The following is a 20,269-nucleotide window of genomic DNA, read 5'->3' on the forward strand; positions in this document are numbered from 1 at the left end:
TATATGGCTCCAGTTGTTCGCTCCTATATCAAGCTGCAGTAAGTTATTTGATGCTGACATCCAGGTTCCCTTGAGGATCCTTGTATCATATACTCGGAGCCTGAAGAAAATACAAAATTACTTTTCACTAGTATATTTCCAAAGTAGGTGCAGCTTTGTAGAACACGTTGATCTTTGTGACAACTAATTATAAAATAAGAAGGTGGTAATGTTCCCAAATATATCAGTATGCTCTCTTCTGTATTTCATTCTTTCTTCTTTCCATTTCTGAATTTAGTCCTTTTCTCCTCCTTTTTCTCATGTGCGACATCAATAGCATGTCACTGTTGAACCATGAAATTTCCCCTAATTTGCTTTCACCTCTTCTTGTCCTTATACATCATGTTCTTACATTGCACTTCTCTTCTGTATTGCTATTTCCCTGTCTTTCATCTTTCAAAAATAATTTTTACGTCCAAAGAATCATAATTCCCTTTCGTTCATTTATTCCATCCATCACTTGCTATATTTCCGGTGTTCTTTCAGCTCCCTGTTTACACAAAATGCATAAACTTTGATAGTCTAAACAGCAGAAAGAAAAAAACATTGGTCAGAGCTGAAAATAAAGGATAAGCAGATCAGGTTCAGTACTCATGTGGGAAGACTGGCTTTTTTTATGTTCTCAGCCGCAGTGAGATTGAATATTCATTCCTTCTTCTAATTGTCTGATCCTGTTAGCATTATTCATTGGGAATATCCTGTTAGCATTGTTCAATCATTTTAAAAATTAATTTTCATTTTTCTTTTTCCCAGAAAGGACCAAGTGAAAAATTACCTGTTTGAAAAAAGTAGTTGGTGGTTTTGGTGGAATTTGTATTACTCCATATAGAGGCAGCAAAAATGTGCAGATTTTTCTTCAGTTTTTATTCCCTATTGCTCACTAAATTCTGTGCTTAAATGTAGACACAGGAGTTGTCTATTGGTAGGTATCAGAAGCCAGGGTTATACAGAATTCTGCTTTTCTTTCTTATATTTTGGGATCTACCTCTCTCAAGAGAGCTTAAATTGTGAAAAAGGTAAAGGGACTTGCTTAGAGGGGATTCCTATCTGCCACAGCAGAGTTAACCTTGGCCAGTGAAACCCATTCACACTCCCCCCAGATCCTGCACATTCTCATCTTTGCCCCACAAGCCTTGATGTTACTGTAATCTCACATTTTAGTTGATGCTTTTATAATTAGATGGAACTTCAGAGAACACTTTTTAAAAATCATTGAATCAACAGTAAGATAGTTTCAAAGTAAAAACTTGACCAAAAATTTATCCTGAAGTGTCTGGGCAGTTAAACTTGATGATGGTTGTAGGTTCCTTCCAACTATTCTATTCTATTCTATTCTATTCTATTCTATTCTATTCTATTCTATTCTATTCTATTCTATTCTATAATCTAATAGATTCTAGTCTAATCTATTCCATATAATAAATATGCATATATTTAAAAATATTTATTGCTTTCATTATGTATGACACATTGAATAAATGTATGTAAACAATGTCTTATTTTGGTTATACTTTTCATTCGTGACTCGTATGGATTCAGCAGGAAGCACTGCACTTAGAAACTTGATAAAAAATATCCTATTTGTCAAAATTACTGTCCTGGCTATAAGATTTTAGTACAACGTCTTATTGAAAATTTTAAGTACTTGGACCACACTGTACTTTGTCTTGATGACTCTGTAGTGAAAACACATCAATGTTGTTGCTCCTAATATTATAGTTTATAAAACACAATATGCTTGTTTCCAAAATGACAATACTTAACGGTGTGTGGGGGTTCTTTTTATTTTTTACCTGAAAAAGACTGACAGCAAGATTTTGTATGGTAGGTGCCCTGTTTTCTGTATGATAGTAAAGCAGAAGTACAGATTACTTTGTTGATTTAGCAGTATATAGAAAATCATGATGACAAGAACAAGGACCCTGTGGCCTGTCCAACCAACCATATTATTTCCATTTCCTTCACTGTTGTCTGATAAATCCTTTTTTTAAGAGGTATAGAAAAGATTAATGTTCACATGTCTTGTTTATCTTAATCTGTCCTTGGGCATGTAAAAATCACTCTTTGCTTGGGTTGCAAAGGTTGTTTTGTTTTGTATTTTTTTTCCTGCTTTAGCACTGGTATTTCATCATGATATAATGTTCTGTTCAGCACAGGAACTGTAGGCAGCCTGCTTCAGTTCTGGGTGAGCACAGCTTGTTTCAGAGACAGTCTATTCTAACATTACTGTCAGATTGCATTGAAAATAATTATGTAACTGCCATTCCAAAAATAATGTAATCGAGAGACATCAATGAAGAACAACGTGGGAGGCAAATAAAGCTAGAGAGTAGCATTTCTGAAAATTTCCACAATCTTTCTTAAATACAAAACAGATGTTTGGTAAGAATGATGGAATGTTTGCTGAGACTTAAATATCTGAAGATAGATTTATTAGAGTTTTTGAATCTCTTTAGAGCTTCATCTTCAGAATTAAATATTCCACAAATTATGAACTCATCAATGTTGTTTGATGAGCTCAACCTTTTCCCCAGATTTAACTGCTAGTGATGTGAGGAAATGTTACAGGTTTGTTGTTCATGAGAAAGCTTTTTGGTAATTAGTCAAAAAAACAATTTCTTTGTGTTAAAGTTTTCATATTCGTAACATAATTTAGGAATTAGATGTCTTGGTAATACCATAATTTCACTGAAATACACTACAGTGTACTACTATAAATGCTTCAGGGCATTCATCTGGATGCCTTTCTATTTGTTTCATCTTCTAATGTCTAGAAGGGTAAAATCTGATTCTGTGCAAAGGGTCAACAAATTATTCATTGAAGTTCTTGAAGTGCTGTGGACAGCTGTTCTCATCCTATGTGTTACAAGTTTTAGTCTTTTTCAATTGAAGCTGTGGTTATACATATAAGAAGATATAACTCTTGTGGCCCTCCTACGTGTAGTCACAACCATTCATTTAATTTTCTCCCTTGCTGGAGATTTTCTACAGTTGTTCAGCTGTTTACCCACTCAGTGATGAGATCTACAAACCAGTTTGTCTATTTATATATATCTATATATCTATTAATGTGCCTCTATAAACAGTTTGTATATTTATATGTTGTTTATATATATTTCTGTTTCATAAAATACATATTTTCCCTGATGGAAAAACTGAAAAGATTCCTGCTGCTTTGCACCAATTTATCATTCACTTGTTTGTGTTGTGGTGATAAATGTTTTTTGATGTAAAATCAAACAGATTTTTAAAAACCCCTCTGAATGGATGATGGTGTAAGCTTTTGCATCTCTCTGTGCTGCAGAGGGACTCCTCTGTAAGTGTCAATTATTGTGCCTGATACCACTTTGGGTAGTGCTTCTAGAGTGTTCATCACTGTGGGCTACAGAGAGAACCCAGACCATCAAACATCCAAGCAATAGGCAAGCGTTTGAGTTGTTGAAAAGTTTTGGGGTTTTTTTGAAAGCAAACCTTGTCTTGTTCTGGAACATAGAAGGGAAAAAAGAGATTTTCTATGATTTTTAGGTTTTTTCCAGTCATTAAAGTTCTGAAGGAAATCTACAAACCTAGAACCAGATTGCCCCATGTTTAAACCAAAGTATAGTTAACTAAATTCCTGAGGTAATCTCTTTTGAAATCTTGGAAGTTTTCTACCTCCCAATAAGATATTTTAGTGGATGATTAAAAGGGGTGAAAACATAAATGAGTCAAGAACATCAGATCTTGAAAAGAGTGTGGTCTTTTTGTCTCTGTGTTATGGATACTTTCCCACAGCACATGTTCAAATCTTCAAAATGAAGCTAGACAAAATAGACCAAGGCTAAACCAAAATGTTAAGCCAGATCCAAAAGAGGTCTGAGACTTTTTCACCACAATGTTGTATTATATTAGAGGCAAGAACTATTCTCTCCTTTGTATTTGTTCAGTTGTGAGAATCATGAAAGGCCAATAAATTGTATATACTAGACAGTGGCTAGTTACACCTACTCTAATCTCACTGGGATTTTCCCCATTCTAGGGAATTCCCAGGAGTGGAGAAAGCAAGTTTTGTTCAGTGATTCAAAGAGAACAGAATCAAAGCTAAATTCTAGAGCTTATATTATATTACTTTATATTAAGTCAGTTTTAAATGAAGTATTTCTGCTGCTATTTTCCTACCCTGATCATCTTCACCTTTCTTCAGGAATTAAAAAAAATCTGAATGTTTCTTTTGATACTATTTAAATGGCAGTCATTTTAGGCATTTTTGGTGATATTTAATCTAATGTAGAAATTCTCTTCCCCTCTGAATTACCTGATGAGAATATTGTTGGGGCTTTTTAGAGAAAAATATTCATGTGCTTTTTCATTTTCCTATCTCATGCATGTCATTCTCTGGAACGTATGGATACTCTCTGCTTTTCAATGTGTCTAAAGAGCTAAGTATACTGTACTGCTTAAGCAAACCTTAGCAACAGAGCATTAAGTGTTTTCAACACAAAGTAGTATCAAGTGCAAGTTCCAGCTTTGGCTCAGGGCAGTCTGGCTGTCCTGCTGCCAGCAGAGGCTCTCCTGCTCCTCCCTTCACAGGCCCACCTTGGCTGCTGGATAATGAGTTGGATGAATTCACTGATTCAAATGAAAATAACTTTTTGAACAAAAATGTTTTGAATTAGGAAGCTCTGTAAACAATAAAAGCAGCACTAGAGAAATAGTGGGGAAATGCTGCTGAGAAGAGGGCATGGCTTCACATCAGTGTAAGCCAACACTAATAATACATCTTTTTAGTTTTCATGTGTTGAAAACAATGAACAAACAGTGGTTAGGTGTGAAAAATCAGAAGCAAACCATGATTAATTTCAGGATTAATTTATGCAAATTCTGCTTAGTACACATTTCTCCCTTTCCCCTTTTTCACACTTCTTATCTCTGTATGTGATCTAGTCACTTCTTAGAGGGGAACTTTTTGAGAAAACCCAGAATATCAGGAAAGGTGTGTTAATGACAGTACATTGTGCTTTCACCTTTGATTCAGTGCTTCAATGCTGTAGTAAAGGGTTCTGTTCTGGTTTTAATATCAATCTTCTGTCTGTCTTAAAATACAGATGCTAATCAGCTCTAGCCTCTAAGGAAGCTCCTGGCACACACTGGAAGAGAGGATTGAAGTTAGTGCAGTGGTAGAATTCTTATGTGTGTGCCTTTATTCTTCCCAAACCTCTGAAACACAAGTGTATGTAAGATTCTTAATTTGTCACAAACAAATGTGGGCAGCATTCCTGTGTGCTTTACATTTAAATATTGTTTTGTAAAAACTCAGTTGAAATTGTGAGTGATTATATTCCTTGCTTGTAATGTCCAAAGTAATTCAAGATGTTTCAGTCTGAACTTTCCTCTATAAATATGATTCAGTCGTACCATGCACAACTTGCAAAACATACAGTAATTTTATTTTACTTAGAATGTATTGGGAGTTTTCAAGTTGAGTTTCTGATTGTTTGTAAGATGTAAGAGCTCAGTATCCTTTGCACCATTTATCTTCTCAAAGGTGAGCAGAATCTGTCATGTAAGCAAGGAGGAGTCTGTTGAATAGTAACTTATAGTGGGTTTTTCAGGTCAGTGTTTTCAAATTACGTCAAAAGTTGTAAACGGCTTTGCAAAACATTTTATGTAACAATTCTGAAAGCCCGTGTGACATATTTTCTAATTAACTTATTTAGCCTAGTTTTGGAGTAACATTAGCTGTTTCATCACTTTTAGGCTATTTTGGGTATTTTTGTGACACCATGAATAAGCCAAGAATTTATAGGGTTTCTTAATCATACAGATTAGTCATCACTGCCTGCTCATAACAGAAGCTTGAAATGCTCATTAAAATTGTCTGATGTGAATCAAAAGTTAGTATAGTTGCAGAATTAAATGATGAGAGAATACCATTATATTAACAAAAAAAAAACGTTTCGGGAATATTGATTTCAGTGAAAGTTAAAACTGCATCAGGACTCTGAGTTTGTTTTGCATGGAAAATAAGAATGGGCTTCTGGAGTGCAGAATTGGTCTGGAATGATTTGTTATCATTCTTAAAATGAAATGTGGTGAAGGCTTTGTTTGTAGAGAGCTGCAGGAAGTTGCTGCATGTTCTTGCTTGGTCTGTTTTAGCTTATTTTAAAAATTGACTAATTATAAATCACTCTTGCACATGATCCTTTGCCCTTTGTCTTGTACCTTTCCATCAAAACAATAAAAAAGGTAATTTCTCTGTCTTCCACAAGCTGTTTGATTCCCACAGGCAATTGTTATGCCAATCTACTTGAAATACTGAGACCGAAATTCTCATCTCACCAAGTCTGTTTTTTCACCGGTGAAATTATGGTGCTTCCACTGGAGTTGCATGTTGATGCCAACATAAAAGAGAGAGGAATCAAGTCATAGTCTGGCCACTATTAAAATAACAATATTTATGATTGAACACACTTGAATATGAGCTCTGAGCAGTGCTATTAGGAGATGTGTGCTGGAATCACGAAAATGTTTGCCTAAAAATATATTGACTTTTTGTAGAAGCAAATTCTATTTAGAATAAGCTATAATATTTTGAAAAAAGCAGCCTAAGGAAGATAAATGAACTGAGAATTGATGCCATTTTCATACTGTAGAATTTAGATGAGAAAACAGCGTGAGCTGGTGGATTAAGCTGATCTCTCTTTGATTTTGCCCCTGGCTTCTTGACTGACCCAAGGCATGAAAAGCAAAATGCCTTGACTAAGTTCCATACCAGCATAACAGGAATAATGATGTTCTGCTTTTTAAGGTATAGTGAGATGTGTGGATGAAAGGAACTATACAAGAGTTGCTATTTGTTCTTATTACCAAGGCTGATTGAAACATCCTTCCTTACTGAATGGCACCTAATTTTAGATGTGTATGTGTAATACCCTGGCAGTAGCTGAAGAGGAGCTTCCTCAGCTGAGTTTTGTGGCCTTCATTCTCTGGTCCACAACCCTCTCTACTTTGGCTTCCAGTGGTGAAAATAGTGATAAATTACAGATGTTACCATTAAGGAATATTGCTTTTGTATTACTATTTATCTATACTCTTTATTGTTGCACCTTTCTCCCTGAGAGCATACAGTTGCTCACTGTTGGAAACAATTTCCTGGATGCTGCTGTGGGCAAACGGTTTTAACTTAGCTGTATAAGGAGCTTAGCAATCCTTTCCAGATATATATATATATATATAAGGTAATAAGTGTATTTTTAAAAAATCTCTTGTATTTTTATTGAAAATGGTTTAAACATTTCGCAACAAAATGTTCCTGGCTCTGAATCTCTGGAAATGAGTGCTATGAGCTGTATGTGTGTATGTGTGACTCTTCTGGGGTTTATCTGTGGCCACCCACACAAAAGAAATCTGGTGACTATGTATGCTATCCTCACACTAAAATCTGGCTTGCAGTGTTAGTGAGTGTCTGTTAGTGAGGCTGCATCCCTACCTGCATGTCTCTGGAAACTATAACTACTGATGAAGCACAGACCTGTAGCAACAAAGCCAAAATCTTAATTTCTGGGAGTTTGGGACCTGTTTGACTTTGCTAGTTTCATTTTAGGTTTTCTTGAGTTTCTAATGATCCTAAACCTTTAGACTGAAGAAACTGAAAATTAGAGGGAGAAAAAAATGTTTGCTTTTTCCTGAGAATTTTCAGTAAATTAGACTGTGCTCTGTCATTAGTTCTGTAAGATTCTGCAAACACCCATATGCCCCAGAAGGTGCAGCATAAGCTCAGAAAGTAATATACACATATTCTTCATATCCTTTCAAAAAACAATCTGTAGTGATTGCCTAGTGCAGAAGCATAGAATCATAGAACATTCAGGGCTGAAAGGAACTTTAAAGATCATCCAGTCACAACCTCTTCTGCCATGGGCAGGGACACTTCCCATTAGACCTAGGCCTTATCCAACCTGGCCTTGAATACTGCCAGGGCTGGAGCATCCACAACCTCCCTGGGCAACTTACTCCAGTGTCTCACCACCCCCACAGCGAATAATTTTTCCTAATATGTAACCCTTTATTCTGAATCGGAAGGCTGGCAATTTTCAGAGTCACGGTCCGAATTAGAAGGCTGGGAATTTTCAGAGTCACAGAATAGTTGAAGTTAGAAGGGACCACAGTGGATTATCTGTTCCAAGCTCCCTGCTCAAGCAGGGTCATCCTAGAGCACATGTCACATTGCATCCAAGCAGTTCTTGAATATCTCCAGTAAGGGAGACTTTCTGGGCTCAGTCACCCACACAGTAAAGAAGTTCTTCCTCGTGTTCAGGTGGAGCTTTCTGGCCATTGCCTCCCACCCTATTGCTCAACACCACTGAGCAGAGCCTGGCTCCATCCTCTTGGCACCTCCCTTTAGATAATGATAGACTTTGATGAGGTTCCCTCTCTGCCATCTCTTCTCAAGGCTGATCAGGCCCAGCTCCCTCAGCCTTTCCTCACACATGAGATGCTCCAGTCCCTTAATCACCTTTGCTACCCTCGGCTGGACCCGCTCCAGAGGCTCCACGGCTCTCTTGTCCTTAGGAGCCCAGAACTCAGTTTTTGAATTTAGAAGCTGCTGTGATGTTTATTGGTAAAATGATGTTATAAATTGATAATCAGAGCTGAAGTTAATCTCTTCATCATTAAGATGGATTCCTCGCGTTCTTTAAGACTCCCATTCCCCATGCTCCCTTTCTGTTCTGCACACTTCTGGAAAATGCCTGAGGTAACTATTATTAACTGAGCAAATTGTTGGTACATCATAGAATGCCTTCCCTTTCCACGTATTGTGAACTTGTTTTAGCATAAGACATTTTAAAATTACATTTTTGGCCTTGTACCTGGAATGCATGGCTTGAGAAGGCAGAAATTTTGGTTATCTGAGTGTTGGAAACGCATCTTTAGGTTATGTGTTTTAATAGAAATGACAAAAGTCAGGTAATGTTTCATTCTGAGAAATTCTACCCTACAGTCTCAGTGGTGTCTTTTATTCCTTTCAACTTTTATTTGAGATAGCAAAGCATCTGGTAGGGTTAAAAAAGCTGCAGTTTTGTTTTGTTTTTTTCCAAAATGGAAATGAAACCAGAATACACTCCTGATGGTTTTCGGCTTGTATTAGTGCATCTGGTTCTGGGCACCCATCCGCAGAAGGATGTAAATGTAATTGGACTGCATTCAAGGAAAAAACAAAATGCTGAGAAGTTGTAAAGCTTTATTTGTAAGAGAAAAACTTAAAAATGTTAAATATGTACAGTGTGCCTGCATGACAGCAGAGGAGAGGCAGGTTTTGGTAATGATTACAATTCTTAGAGATGTGAACACCAACAGATGAAAAATTACTTTAGGGTAGTTTAAGAAGATGTAATGAAATTAAGTGAACTATATGTAAACTTGAGCCTAATGTTACAGTAAAAAAACCCAATTAACAGTGAAACTTATAGATGTATGGTTTATCTATATTGAGTTAGCACTGGGGAATCCCAGTCAGGGGTCAGGTACAAGTTCTGTAGAAACAGGAAACATGAACAAAAGAAATGCAGTCCCTCTCTTGAGGGGACAAGAAGATTTTCTGGGTGGTATATAAGGAATAAACTTAAACTAGTGGGGTGTGGAGTAGAACCCTAAAAGGTCTTTCGAGTATTTTTCAGTCTTATTGGCTGAGTGGTGAGCCATTTAGGATTATAACAATGTAACTCTTACTTTGAAGATGCTTGTTATCTTCAGTCTCTAATGTATATAAATATTGCTTTAAATTGGAATAGCCTTACTACACGGTTGCCAAAAGCTGGAGAAACTATCCTTGGACATAAGTTTTTTGTTGGTTTTGGTGGGAAAGGAGCCAATCAGTGTGTCCAGTCTGCTCGACTTGGGGCCAAGACCTCGCTGATCTGCAAGGTAAGCACTGACTTGATCTTCAATTACAGCTGAACTGAATGTTCATGCAAATTCCACTAAACCTTTTGGTCACTTACCAAAAAGCTTTTGGTATATTTTTAACTTTTCAAAATCTCTCTTTAATTCTCTTTTCTTTTTCTTATTTCAGCTATAAATTTAAGCATGGAGGAGGCTGTTTTAAGAACATTGCCAGAACCAAAGACTAGTTGGCTGCATATCTGACAGAAATTACATGTAGAGAAAGATTGCAAAACTTAGGTTGATATACCATGGAAAAGAGAATTGGGAAGAGTTAGACATGTTCAAAATTTGAAAAATCTTGATTAGGCCTTCCTCTTTATGTTCCCCACTGTTACAGCGATCAGCACTTCATTGATAGCACTCAGGTGCTGGAAGCTATGGTCGCTCTGAAATTTACTTTGTAGATGATTAAAAATCAGACACTGACAAGCCAGTGACAGATTTGAGAAGGAATGTATTAATGCTTTGAGTGTTGAATCATTATTACTTGAGGTTAAGATAAGGTGATCATATCCAAATTCGAGCCCTTTTGTGTGCTATAGGATATTTTTGCCTACTTTTCTGAAACATCTGATATACTGCAGTTCTAAGGACTTGCTCACAGACCATTGGGCTGATTCAACTTGGCAGATGCTATATTCTTACAATGCTTTTCTTTGATTTTTGTCATTAAACATTATAAGTTTTGAGTGATCATTACTACGGTTAAGATCAAATTTTTTCTCTCTGTAGTCTTTATTGTCCATCCTGTGTTAACTGTAGATGAAACTTCAAATTGACTGGACGTACTTTGTTTTCTTGCCATAGCTGGGGAGGATGCTAAATTTGTTGGATCATTGTCTGTCAAGGATTTTTTGAGAAGTACTGGAAACATCTCAAGGAAGCCTTCCTCACTGTTCTTTCAATTCAATATTTAGACTAAACAATGTCAGCTATAAATTTAAATTACACCTGAGAGCATTTCTGTGAGTTATTATCACTAGTTGTTCTATAGTGTGGGTTTGTTGTTTATTTGGGGTTTTTTTGGCAATGTTTGCACTTCTGTCATATTGTGTATATTTGATCATCTTTGCATTCAAGAACGATCAGATTCAAGTACAAGATGAACTGGCAATGAATTCCCTTCTAACATTTCCTGCTAAATGTTAAAGGGTTTTTTTCCATTGCAAGTGTGAATTTTGCTTTATTTTTTAAATGGTCTAGCCTTTGCTCAGTGCAATGGAAACATACACATTCATAATAAAATTTAGTAGCTATTATAATTTTAAGTACTTTTCAAAGACATATTTCTGTTATTTCAGTAAAACCTAGTCTTTCCTTCTGTCTGTCTGTCTTTCCATCTTTCTTTCTTTCCATCCTTCTGTCTGTCTGTCTCACTCGTTTTCTCTTTCTTTCTGTTGTGTATTTGTTGGAGAAAATGAGAAAATGTTAGCATTTTCTGGTTTTGTTTTGTTTTGTTTTTTAAATTTTGAAAATTGATATTTAGTTTTTAAAAACTGCACTTTATAGCCTCACAAAATACTACTTCATCTTATGGTAGACTTATAAACAGTCTTACATCTGCATAGGTTAATGAGATATAAAATTTCTTGCTTAATAAACTAAGAAGAATCTGGCAATAATGAGCTTCTACAATTAAATATTTTTTACTGTAACAAGTAATCTGAAGTATGCAGTGATTCTTTAAGCTGCCCCTCACACACATACTCTGTGCTCAGATACATGCTTCTGTTTTGGTCATATTTCCCAACATTTTTTATCCAATATGGATGGAAAAATTACTTCTACAATCTGAAGTTGAGGAAATGGAATCGGTATTAATACTAAAGTGACATTCCGTTGGAGTGTGGAATCCTCTTAGTAGCAGTGTAATTTAAACAGAGGGTGTCCTCAACAAGACTGAAGATAAATGTCTCAGATCAAGTGACAAGGAATTCTTCATACCTCAGAGCTTTAAAACACAAGAGCCAGTGTTTGGTGAGGGTTTGAGAGAGAGAGAGTATTATATTGACCTACAATTATGACTAGAGATGCCACAGAGTGCTGGGGGATTTAATGTAAATTTGTGAAAAGTGTTGCAGATTGAGTAGTGGAAATGCAAACAGTGTTCTGCTTCCTGCCTGGATGTCTCTGCAAGTGGCCACTGTTACTCTGAGTTATTCATGTGTGTCACAGTAACAGTCAATTTGCTTTGTCCTGTAAAACAATGTACTGATGGATTAGTTACAGAGAAATGTAAAGGATTCCTTTCAGGGTACTAAAGGATCTAAGCAAATAAATTAATTGCTCAGGTTCATACAAGAACACTGTGCAGTACTGAACGGTGTTCTAGAGAGATTCCAAACTCCTCTATTTTCTTTCTTTTTGTTGTGACCAATCCCAAAAAAATCTGTTAGGCATCTTACAATAAAATGGTGGAAAGATGTTGGTCTGAAATACATAGTATGTGCTGAAAAAGATCCTGCTTTACTTCTGACAAACAATTTGGAATGATCTTCACTGGACATTGCTGATATTGCATGTACTAAATTTTCTTTAAGCCATGGCTGCATTTGACTCCTACCTAGAAACAGGAAGTGTTGTATTACCGTGTTGTGTAGTCTTTTTAAGTGATCCATAAGCCAAATGTAAGTTAAAGTGCTATAAGCTAAATTCTCACTTCATTGTATGAATATAGCTGTATCTCAGATGTAGCCCAAAATATGATGAGTATCTTCAGGTTTTTTTTCCTTTTGTATTACTGTCTTATGTTTGTCTTTAGTACCTGTTTAATTCCCTAATGACAAAAAAGAGTAAACACTCAAAATAAAAAACAACATATAAAATAATTAAAAATTATCAAGAGGTACATGTTTTTTGTTTTAAGTAATTTTCAGGTATAGATGAGTTAGACTCTCAAGCTGCTCGAATTCTAGTTGCTACGATGCCAGCCACCTCCCTAGCTCCACATGGAAAACATGATCATAAGCAGGGAAAACCTAGACTGAAAAATACTAATGTAATTCCATTTATTCTGGTATTCAAACTGTGTGACAATAATGCTTGTACAAATGGCTTTTGTTGTTAAGAATTCGAGAAAGAAGAAATGCTATTTCAGCACTTAACAGTGTTCTGTGGTCAACAGACTAAGACATTTATTTTTCAGTTTATCCAGCAGTCCATGTAGAAGAGTCTGTGCAAAAGCAGAAAATATTTAAAACAATGTTATATAATTTGACATGGTCAGTAAATATGCCTTTAATCTAAACTGAGTCTCATGCCCAATACTCTTGTCTTCCTTGGGGGTAAAGCCTGAATGGAAAAATAAAGTCCTTCAAATGCACTGGGATTAACTGGGTTGGATACTGATGAGCTAACATAGAAAAAGTTTCCAGAGGAAAGCGACCTCCATGGACACCCCTTGGAGGGCTTCCCTCCAGCACTGAGATGTCTTACTGCAGGCAAAAGGACCATGGCTGCTCTCAGCTGTTTTGACAGTTGAAAAGTAAGGGATGCCTGTCTGTCAGTCATGCAGGATCCAGTGCTGAAGGAAGTTTCAGCTGAGCTTTTGGAAGAGGGTTATGAAATATTTTGTTGCTGAATTAACTGGGCAGATTGTGAGACTTGTTGTAGAAGAATCATAGTAACAAGGGAGGGCGAAGGTGATGCCATCAGTCTGAACGTATTCCAGAGCACAGCTGTTAGGCTGCAGAGGTGAGCACAACTCAGGTTTAAATTGCAGATAGCTGCAGTCATCCAGCCTAAAGCAGTCAGAAGAGGCAGCTTCTGACAACCCGCCCTGTCTGGCAAAGTGGGAGTAGTCAGAAGTATAAATATACTCTAATATGCAAACAATAACACAGTGACCCAAGAAAATGCTGGGTTGTTTGAACTTTTTTTTCCATGTGCTAGAGGAATGTTCCATCTGGTTAGACTATTCTGACCTTAATTGCTGTCCTCCTTTGCTGAAAGACTGGGACTATCTTTATTAATGCTTTAGGAAAAATCCTCATAGATGTAAGAAATGGAAGTTTCGAATTGTGGTTATGCGATCAAATACGTGAGGGGAAGGATCATCCATCTATGACACTTTAAATTTTAGAATTCTGAATCAAAGTGTTCGATTCTTGTGATCACTAGCTGGTACTCAGTCCTTCTCCAAGCTTTCTGAAGGACTGAACTCATAAATAGACAAATTTGTAACAACAGCCAGGAGGGGCAGCTGCTTTGTGCCTCTAGTAACTGAAGTACACATTAGCTATGTAGTTTTTTGAGAAGATGGATGGATAATTGGTTGAGGCTCCTCTAGACCCATAACCAGGATCTCGATTTGGCTTCTAATCTGAAAGATGTTTTTTTTCCTCTTGCAAAAATACTTTCTGTAGCATTGGTTAGTCTTTGACACTGCTCAGATACACAACTCACTCTTGGAATTGGGAACACATGCTATGCATGCTGAAGATAGGCTAAGAGTGGTGACTCAAAGGCTTTGTTGGCTTCATAAATATACTTTAAATGCTTGCATGATATTAAGCCAATTAAACTATTTTTTTCTCCATGTACCTCATCTCCTTTGTTCTGCTTGTGTAATGTAACAAAAAGAAATTTATATTAGTTTGAATAAACAGCAAGCAGAATTGTTTTCAGCTAAAAAGATTAATGGAACTGAAATTACAAGCTTTTTAAGTTGCTGTTAAAAAAATAATAGACCATAGCTTGACTCCCTAACTCAACTTGATCTGCTGTTGCTGGATAATGTAAACAAAAAATGTTGAATTTCTAAACAATATATTTAGTACTGATAATTGCAGAAATTAGTAATGCTGTTTTTATCATCACTTTCTGTCCCATAGGCACAGTTTGATATTTTTCAAGGAAACGAGGTAGAAAATTCAAAATACAAACTGCAGTTAAGGACACCAGAATTGATGTCAATGCTTTCAATTAAAAGCTGAAAAGTTCAGTATATGTCCAGATTTTAAAATCCCTAGATGTTTCAGTGTCAAAGGAGCACAGGGATTGTACAAGGATGAAACTGGAATATGGCAACATGGGTATTTGTAATAGAGCTGGAGAAAACTGCACAACATTGTTCTTATTGTTTGCTAATACTATTAATACATTTTTACCATTATTTCTTAATTTATTATTATTATTGATTAATAAGGCAAAGGACTTCAAGACTAAAAGTGTTGTATTTAAATTACAGTAGAGCATTTGGTTGTCTAAAGGTAGTCTATTTTTCCTCTCACCTTTCTGTAAAGAAAACCCATTCTTTTATATTTTGTATAGGTTGGGAAGGATTCCTTTGGCAATGATTATGTTGACAATTTGAAGAAGAATGGTATTTCTACAGGTAAAAATTTACTTTAAATATTTTGTATTATTTTTGAACTTCAAAAACTGGTAGTAGAGGATTTATTATTGTTTTACCTTATTGGGTATGTTTACCATTCAGAACTATGAATTCTGCAGCTGGCAGGAATGAATGAATATGAGAGAGAATATGAGGACTTCTGAAATCAGCTGGACCACTAAAAATAATATGTAGTTATTGCCTCTAAACCTCAGATGATTGCATCAGTGCAAGTCACCTGAAGATAACTTGCTGTTATACAATTGTTTAGTCTGGCATTAATGATAATAATCCTGCTGAGAAATTGAAAAATTCATTCTGATTACTCATTCTCAACTTCACGTCAGAGAAGGGATGGAATGGAAATTCAATGGTAAATGCAGTACATTTCACTTTTGCTTTGTGAACCGACCCATGCAGTCATTTTAGAGACTGATGCATCTGATGTTAGCACACATACACACAAAAATCAATGTTAAAAGGCTTTCAGAAAAAGGGAAAATTAGGCATCCACAAAATTCTATTATCTTTTCACCTTTGTAAAACCAATTCCCTCTCTACTGTGTGCTGCTTAACTGTATGATCACATTTTTGTCTGCACGACCCTTGTCTCCTTTGGAGTGGACAAGGATGAACAGATGTAATCACTAAGTGGCAATTCAGTATTCTGTTTATCTCTTATGTTTAATGTGCAGCCACAAGCTTAATCTACTGCATTATTCAAATCTTGCCTTAAGACAAAAGTGGGCTTTTTTATTATGCTTATCAGTGTAGCATCTAAATATTTCACAAATGTATAAATAGGTTTATTCACTGTGTATCTTTCAACTTAGGCAAGAAACTAAGCAAGAATGCCATGAAAACAGTGTCTGTTAGTGTATAGTTCTGAATGTCTCCAAAGCATGCCTACCTCGTGCTTTTGATCATGTAAATGAAGTAATTTTAATGCATAGCACTTAATGAAAATGCATATGACACGAAGAACCTTAATGTTTTCTGATTTAAATGATTGATCTTGCAATCTTAACATGAATTTTTAAATAATCTTTATAGCAACAAAAGAATAGTGTAGGAAAAAGAAATCAGAAATTCCATTATATTGCAGTTCATTGATGCCTAGGCAGATCAGTTGAAGGTTTGGAATGTTTAGGTCTAAGGTCCCAATTACTGCTGATTGAGTTAAAAATATCTCAGAATTGTGTTTGATTGTCACTTCCTCCATTGACCAGCTCTAGAGAAAAATAAGATATGCTGCTGGTGAGGTTGATCCAGAATCCTAACTTGTATTCCAGGATCTGCAGGCAAGGGTGATTCAGTGTGCTCAGAGCTTTTTGCTCAAGATGGTCTTATTTCAGCCATGGGTTTTTTGTCCCAGTTTAATGGTTTTCTAGCATATCCCTGTTGTTGTACATAAGGATAGTGAGTACTGGATGAAAATCCTTGGAGTAATGCCAGTTCTGCCAGCTCTTACATCTTGGGTCCTTGTTGTATGTCTTCTTTATGTTGCTCTTCTGTTTCCTCGCATATCAGCACACCCCTTTTCTTTCCAATTCCAATTTTCCCCTTTCTCTGTCTTCTTATCGTCCACAACCAACCAGCTGCCAGTGCTTCTCAGACCATTAAATCTTTATTAGTTTGTTGTTCCTTTTCATGCATTTCAACCGGGAAACTTGCTGCTCATGCTGCAAGAGCATTGAGAGTACAGAAGACACACATTCTCTGCTTTCAGTCCCAGTGTGCAGACAGAATTCATACTGAAAATAAGCTGTAATTGCAAGGGAAGTCCTGCTCTGACCCTGGCAACTGAGCTAGACAAAGGTACCTCCAGGGCGAGTACCTGCAAGACTTTAGCAAAACCAGATGAGCATGATGTAAGGTGTTTTTCACCCTTCTTCAAATTGGAGCAGATTGTTAAACTGGCCACAAAGGCACGTCTTGAGAAAGAAGCCCACTTTTCCCCAGCATTAAATCCATGTTCTAAAATGTTAGAACACCAGAGCTCCTTAAACAAAAGGCCACCAGAATTTGTGTGAATACTATTCAAATGGAATAGTATATTTTTCTCAAACACTGTTTTTGAGGGAGTAAAAAGAAACCCTCAACTTTTTGGTCAGTTTTCTACTCAGTACTACTAGTTTCTACTACCAATTTCCTATCATTGGTTGGTATTTGACAAATTTACTGTCAGCTGAAAACATGTTCTTATAGTAGTAAACATGGAACAATCTTTCTAACAGACAGAGCTGCCAGCATAATTTCAATTTCTCTGAATAATAATCCAAAGAGGAAATATATAACTCCACCACTGCCTTCATAACATTAGTTAATATTGCTACTGAAATGCAAATTACACAGAATGAGATGCTGGGTTGTTTCAGTATTTTTGTTTTTCTTTAGCCTTGACTCTATTGTTTCATTGGATAAAAGAAATATTTCCAAGTAGAAGTAGAGTGCCTGAGAAGGCTGTATAAATAACATGCTTTCTCTAATGTAGCCAAATTAAAGAATGTTGGACTCGTGTTTCTGTTTTGTGGGTGTAAATTAACACTTTTTGTTGTTGTTAGCTTCTCTGGCATTGTTGCACATGAAAGAGTAATTAGCATTTTTAAATTGCTGGAGGTTATGGGTTCATTTTAGATTTAATTCAATTAAACTGCGTCACATGCTATTGGTTGAAAGTAATGTATTGAACTAGTACATGCTCTAACTTTTCCCTTTCTTAGCATTTGTAGGTCAAACTGCAGATGCTGCTACTGGAACTGCTTCAATAATTGTCAACAGTGAAGGTACATATTTCTGCTCTGAATTGTCCTCTTTGTTCTGCCTTTACAGCCATAAAAGAAACCTTTGCCTTGTCACTGTTAATTGTGGATTTTTTCCTACATTTTTCATTTTTTTCAAGATTTTATTCACACTTCATTGCGCTTCTGTTTATTGCAGGCAATGTAGAATTAGGGCCTAAAAGCAGCAGAATCAGATGCTTAAATTAGGAGTGTGATAGCCATATTTCAATCAGCCAGCTGATCTATCTAGTTTTACATTCCTGAACATGCAGTATATTAGAAGGTTAAAGCAGTCCTTTTCCAGTAGAACTTAGCCATCACTTTTATTAAAGAATCATTTGAGTTGAAAAAGACCTTTAAGATTACTGTGTCCAACCATTAACCCAGCACTGCCAAGTCCCCCACTCTGCCATCTACCTAAGTGCCACATTTACATGTCTTTTCAAGCTATTTCCTCAAGCTATTGAGAGCCCTTAAAAGAAGTGTGTCTGGATCAAAAAGCAGAGCTCAGGACTGATAATGTTTATGCAAACATAACAAATTAAGTGTGATTGGATTAGCTCACTTCTGGAGTTGCTAAGAGGCTTCATTTGAACAGTTACCACAGCTTAGCTGACACATCAATTTACCAAGCTTCTATGTAACCTGATGGTTGTACATTGGGCTACAGCTCAAAATGGGAAAGGAAACATAACTATTTACTCACGCAGCAAAATTGGGAAGGAACTGTGACTAAAGGCAAGCCTACACAGGAATATTCAGGAAAATTAGGCAAATTAGTTGGAGATGTGAGTTCAATTTTCCCTAAGTAAGATTAATCCAAGCCTTGTATGACAGCTCTAATTCAGAAATAAGGTAGCACTAATACATTGGATAACCTGGGTACCTGCCTGTTAACTTCCACCTCCTTTTCTTGGTTTGAATCAGCAGGCAGATTACACAGCAGCTCTTGACACTTCTTATCCTGCCTACAGTCACTATGGCCATTGTAATTAGGAGGGACAGTGGGAATCCAGTAGCACTCCTGGCCCTCACTGTTTTTTTTATACATGTCTTGCACTAGGCTTGCTGTCCAGACTAGTTGAATAAGAACCAGTCTTATAATTTCCCAGTTTGTATGCATGGCCAGCTAAGATAAAAACAGTCTAAACTTTAAGGAACAGAGGATGACCTATTCAAATTTTATGACAAAGAATTTTTCTGAAGGATAAGGAACAAAACAATCTTGTGGATGTAAAACCTTTATAAGCACCACTAAAGGGAAATGGATGTTTGGGGCCACGAGGTTCACAGTGGGCTATCTTACATGTTAGTGTCAATGTGAAGGGTATATGACAGTGTTGTGATTCACATAGTGACATGAATAATGCATAATATCATGTAGCTTGTGTCTCTGAGTAACTGAAAAATCATATGCTAAGTTAGCACTGGCCTCAAATTTAATTTAAAATCTAGTAGAAGAGCAAACCTGGTCAGAACTATGTTCTAAAGCAAACAGATGCACAGAATTGGTAATGGTTCTCGTTGTTACTTCTCTCAAAAACCATCTGGCGCCTGAATTGAGTAAATTGCAGTAAAATAGCAGTACTTATGTGCTTTGCTGTTGCAAGAGACTTTTTTTTTTTTTCTGTAGAAACCTGGCTGATTTGACCTAAACACGCTTTACAGCAGTTTTCAAAGGGCTTGTCTACACATGCATGTTTTACTGCAGTGGCTGTGCTGGCATAGCTGAAACACCACAGCACTCAATAGACTGATGTAAAGTAGTTGCTGCTAGTTCAAATAATACCTAAAAGGGAGGCATTTGAAGTTGAGGTTAGTGAGGGTGTTTTATGTTGAGGGACAAATAAAACCATAGCTATCATCTCTTTAAATTGACAAGTTTTCATTGCTGTGTTCTTACACACCTAACTTACCCTTTTTACCATTTCTTTACAAGCACTGATACTTGGGAAAAATACCAATTCAAACCAACTGAGAAAAATCACAGGGAGAAATAGAAGATATGCAAGTGGAGTGTGTATGATGGTGTGATGTATGAGTGAAGGCAGAGCAAAACAAACCTGTAGAGATCAGAGTCAGATGAGGCTCTGAAGTAAATCTTCTCTGATGTTACCTCTGTCTGTCTAACTGGTGCTGCAGAATTTTTTGGAAATTTTTGACTGGTTACTGAATTGCACAAGTATAA

At 36.4% G+C, this 20,269-nt stretch overlaps 1 protein-coding gene across 2 annotated transcripts in view; it reads left to right on the plus strand.

The window, feature by feature from the left end:
* The window catches only part of RBKS (ribokinase), a 71,744-nt gene that overhangs the window by 10,529 nt on the left and 40,946 nt on the right, over window positions 1–20,269 (plus strand). For both annotated transcript variants that reach the window (XM_088162820.1, XM_014877267.2), the window contains exons 2-4: window positions 9,810–9,942; window positions 15,235–15,298; window positions 18,022–18,084. In XM_088162820.1, the coding sequence (XP_088018946.1) occupies window positions 9,810–9,942; window positions 15,235–15,298; window positions 18,022–18,084 (260 nt within the window). The remainder of the gene's footprint in view (window positions 1–9,809; window positions 9,943–15,234; window positions 15,299–18,021; window positions 18,085–20,269) is intronic.

This window comes from Sturnus vulgaris, chromosome 3, assembly GCF_052056855.1.
Source record: "Sturnus vulgaris isolate bStuVul1 chromosome 3, bStuVul1.hap1, whole genome shotgun sequence".
NCBI lineage: Eukaryota > Metazoa > Chordata > Aves > Passeriformes > Sturnidae > Sturnus > Sturnus vulgaris.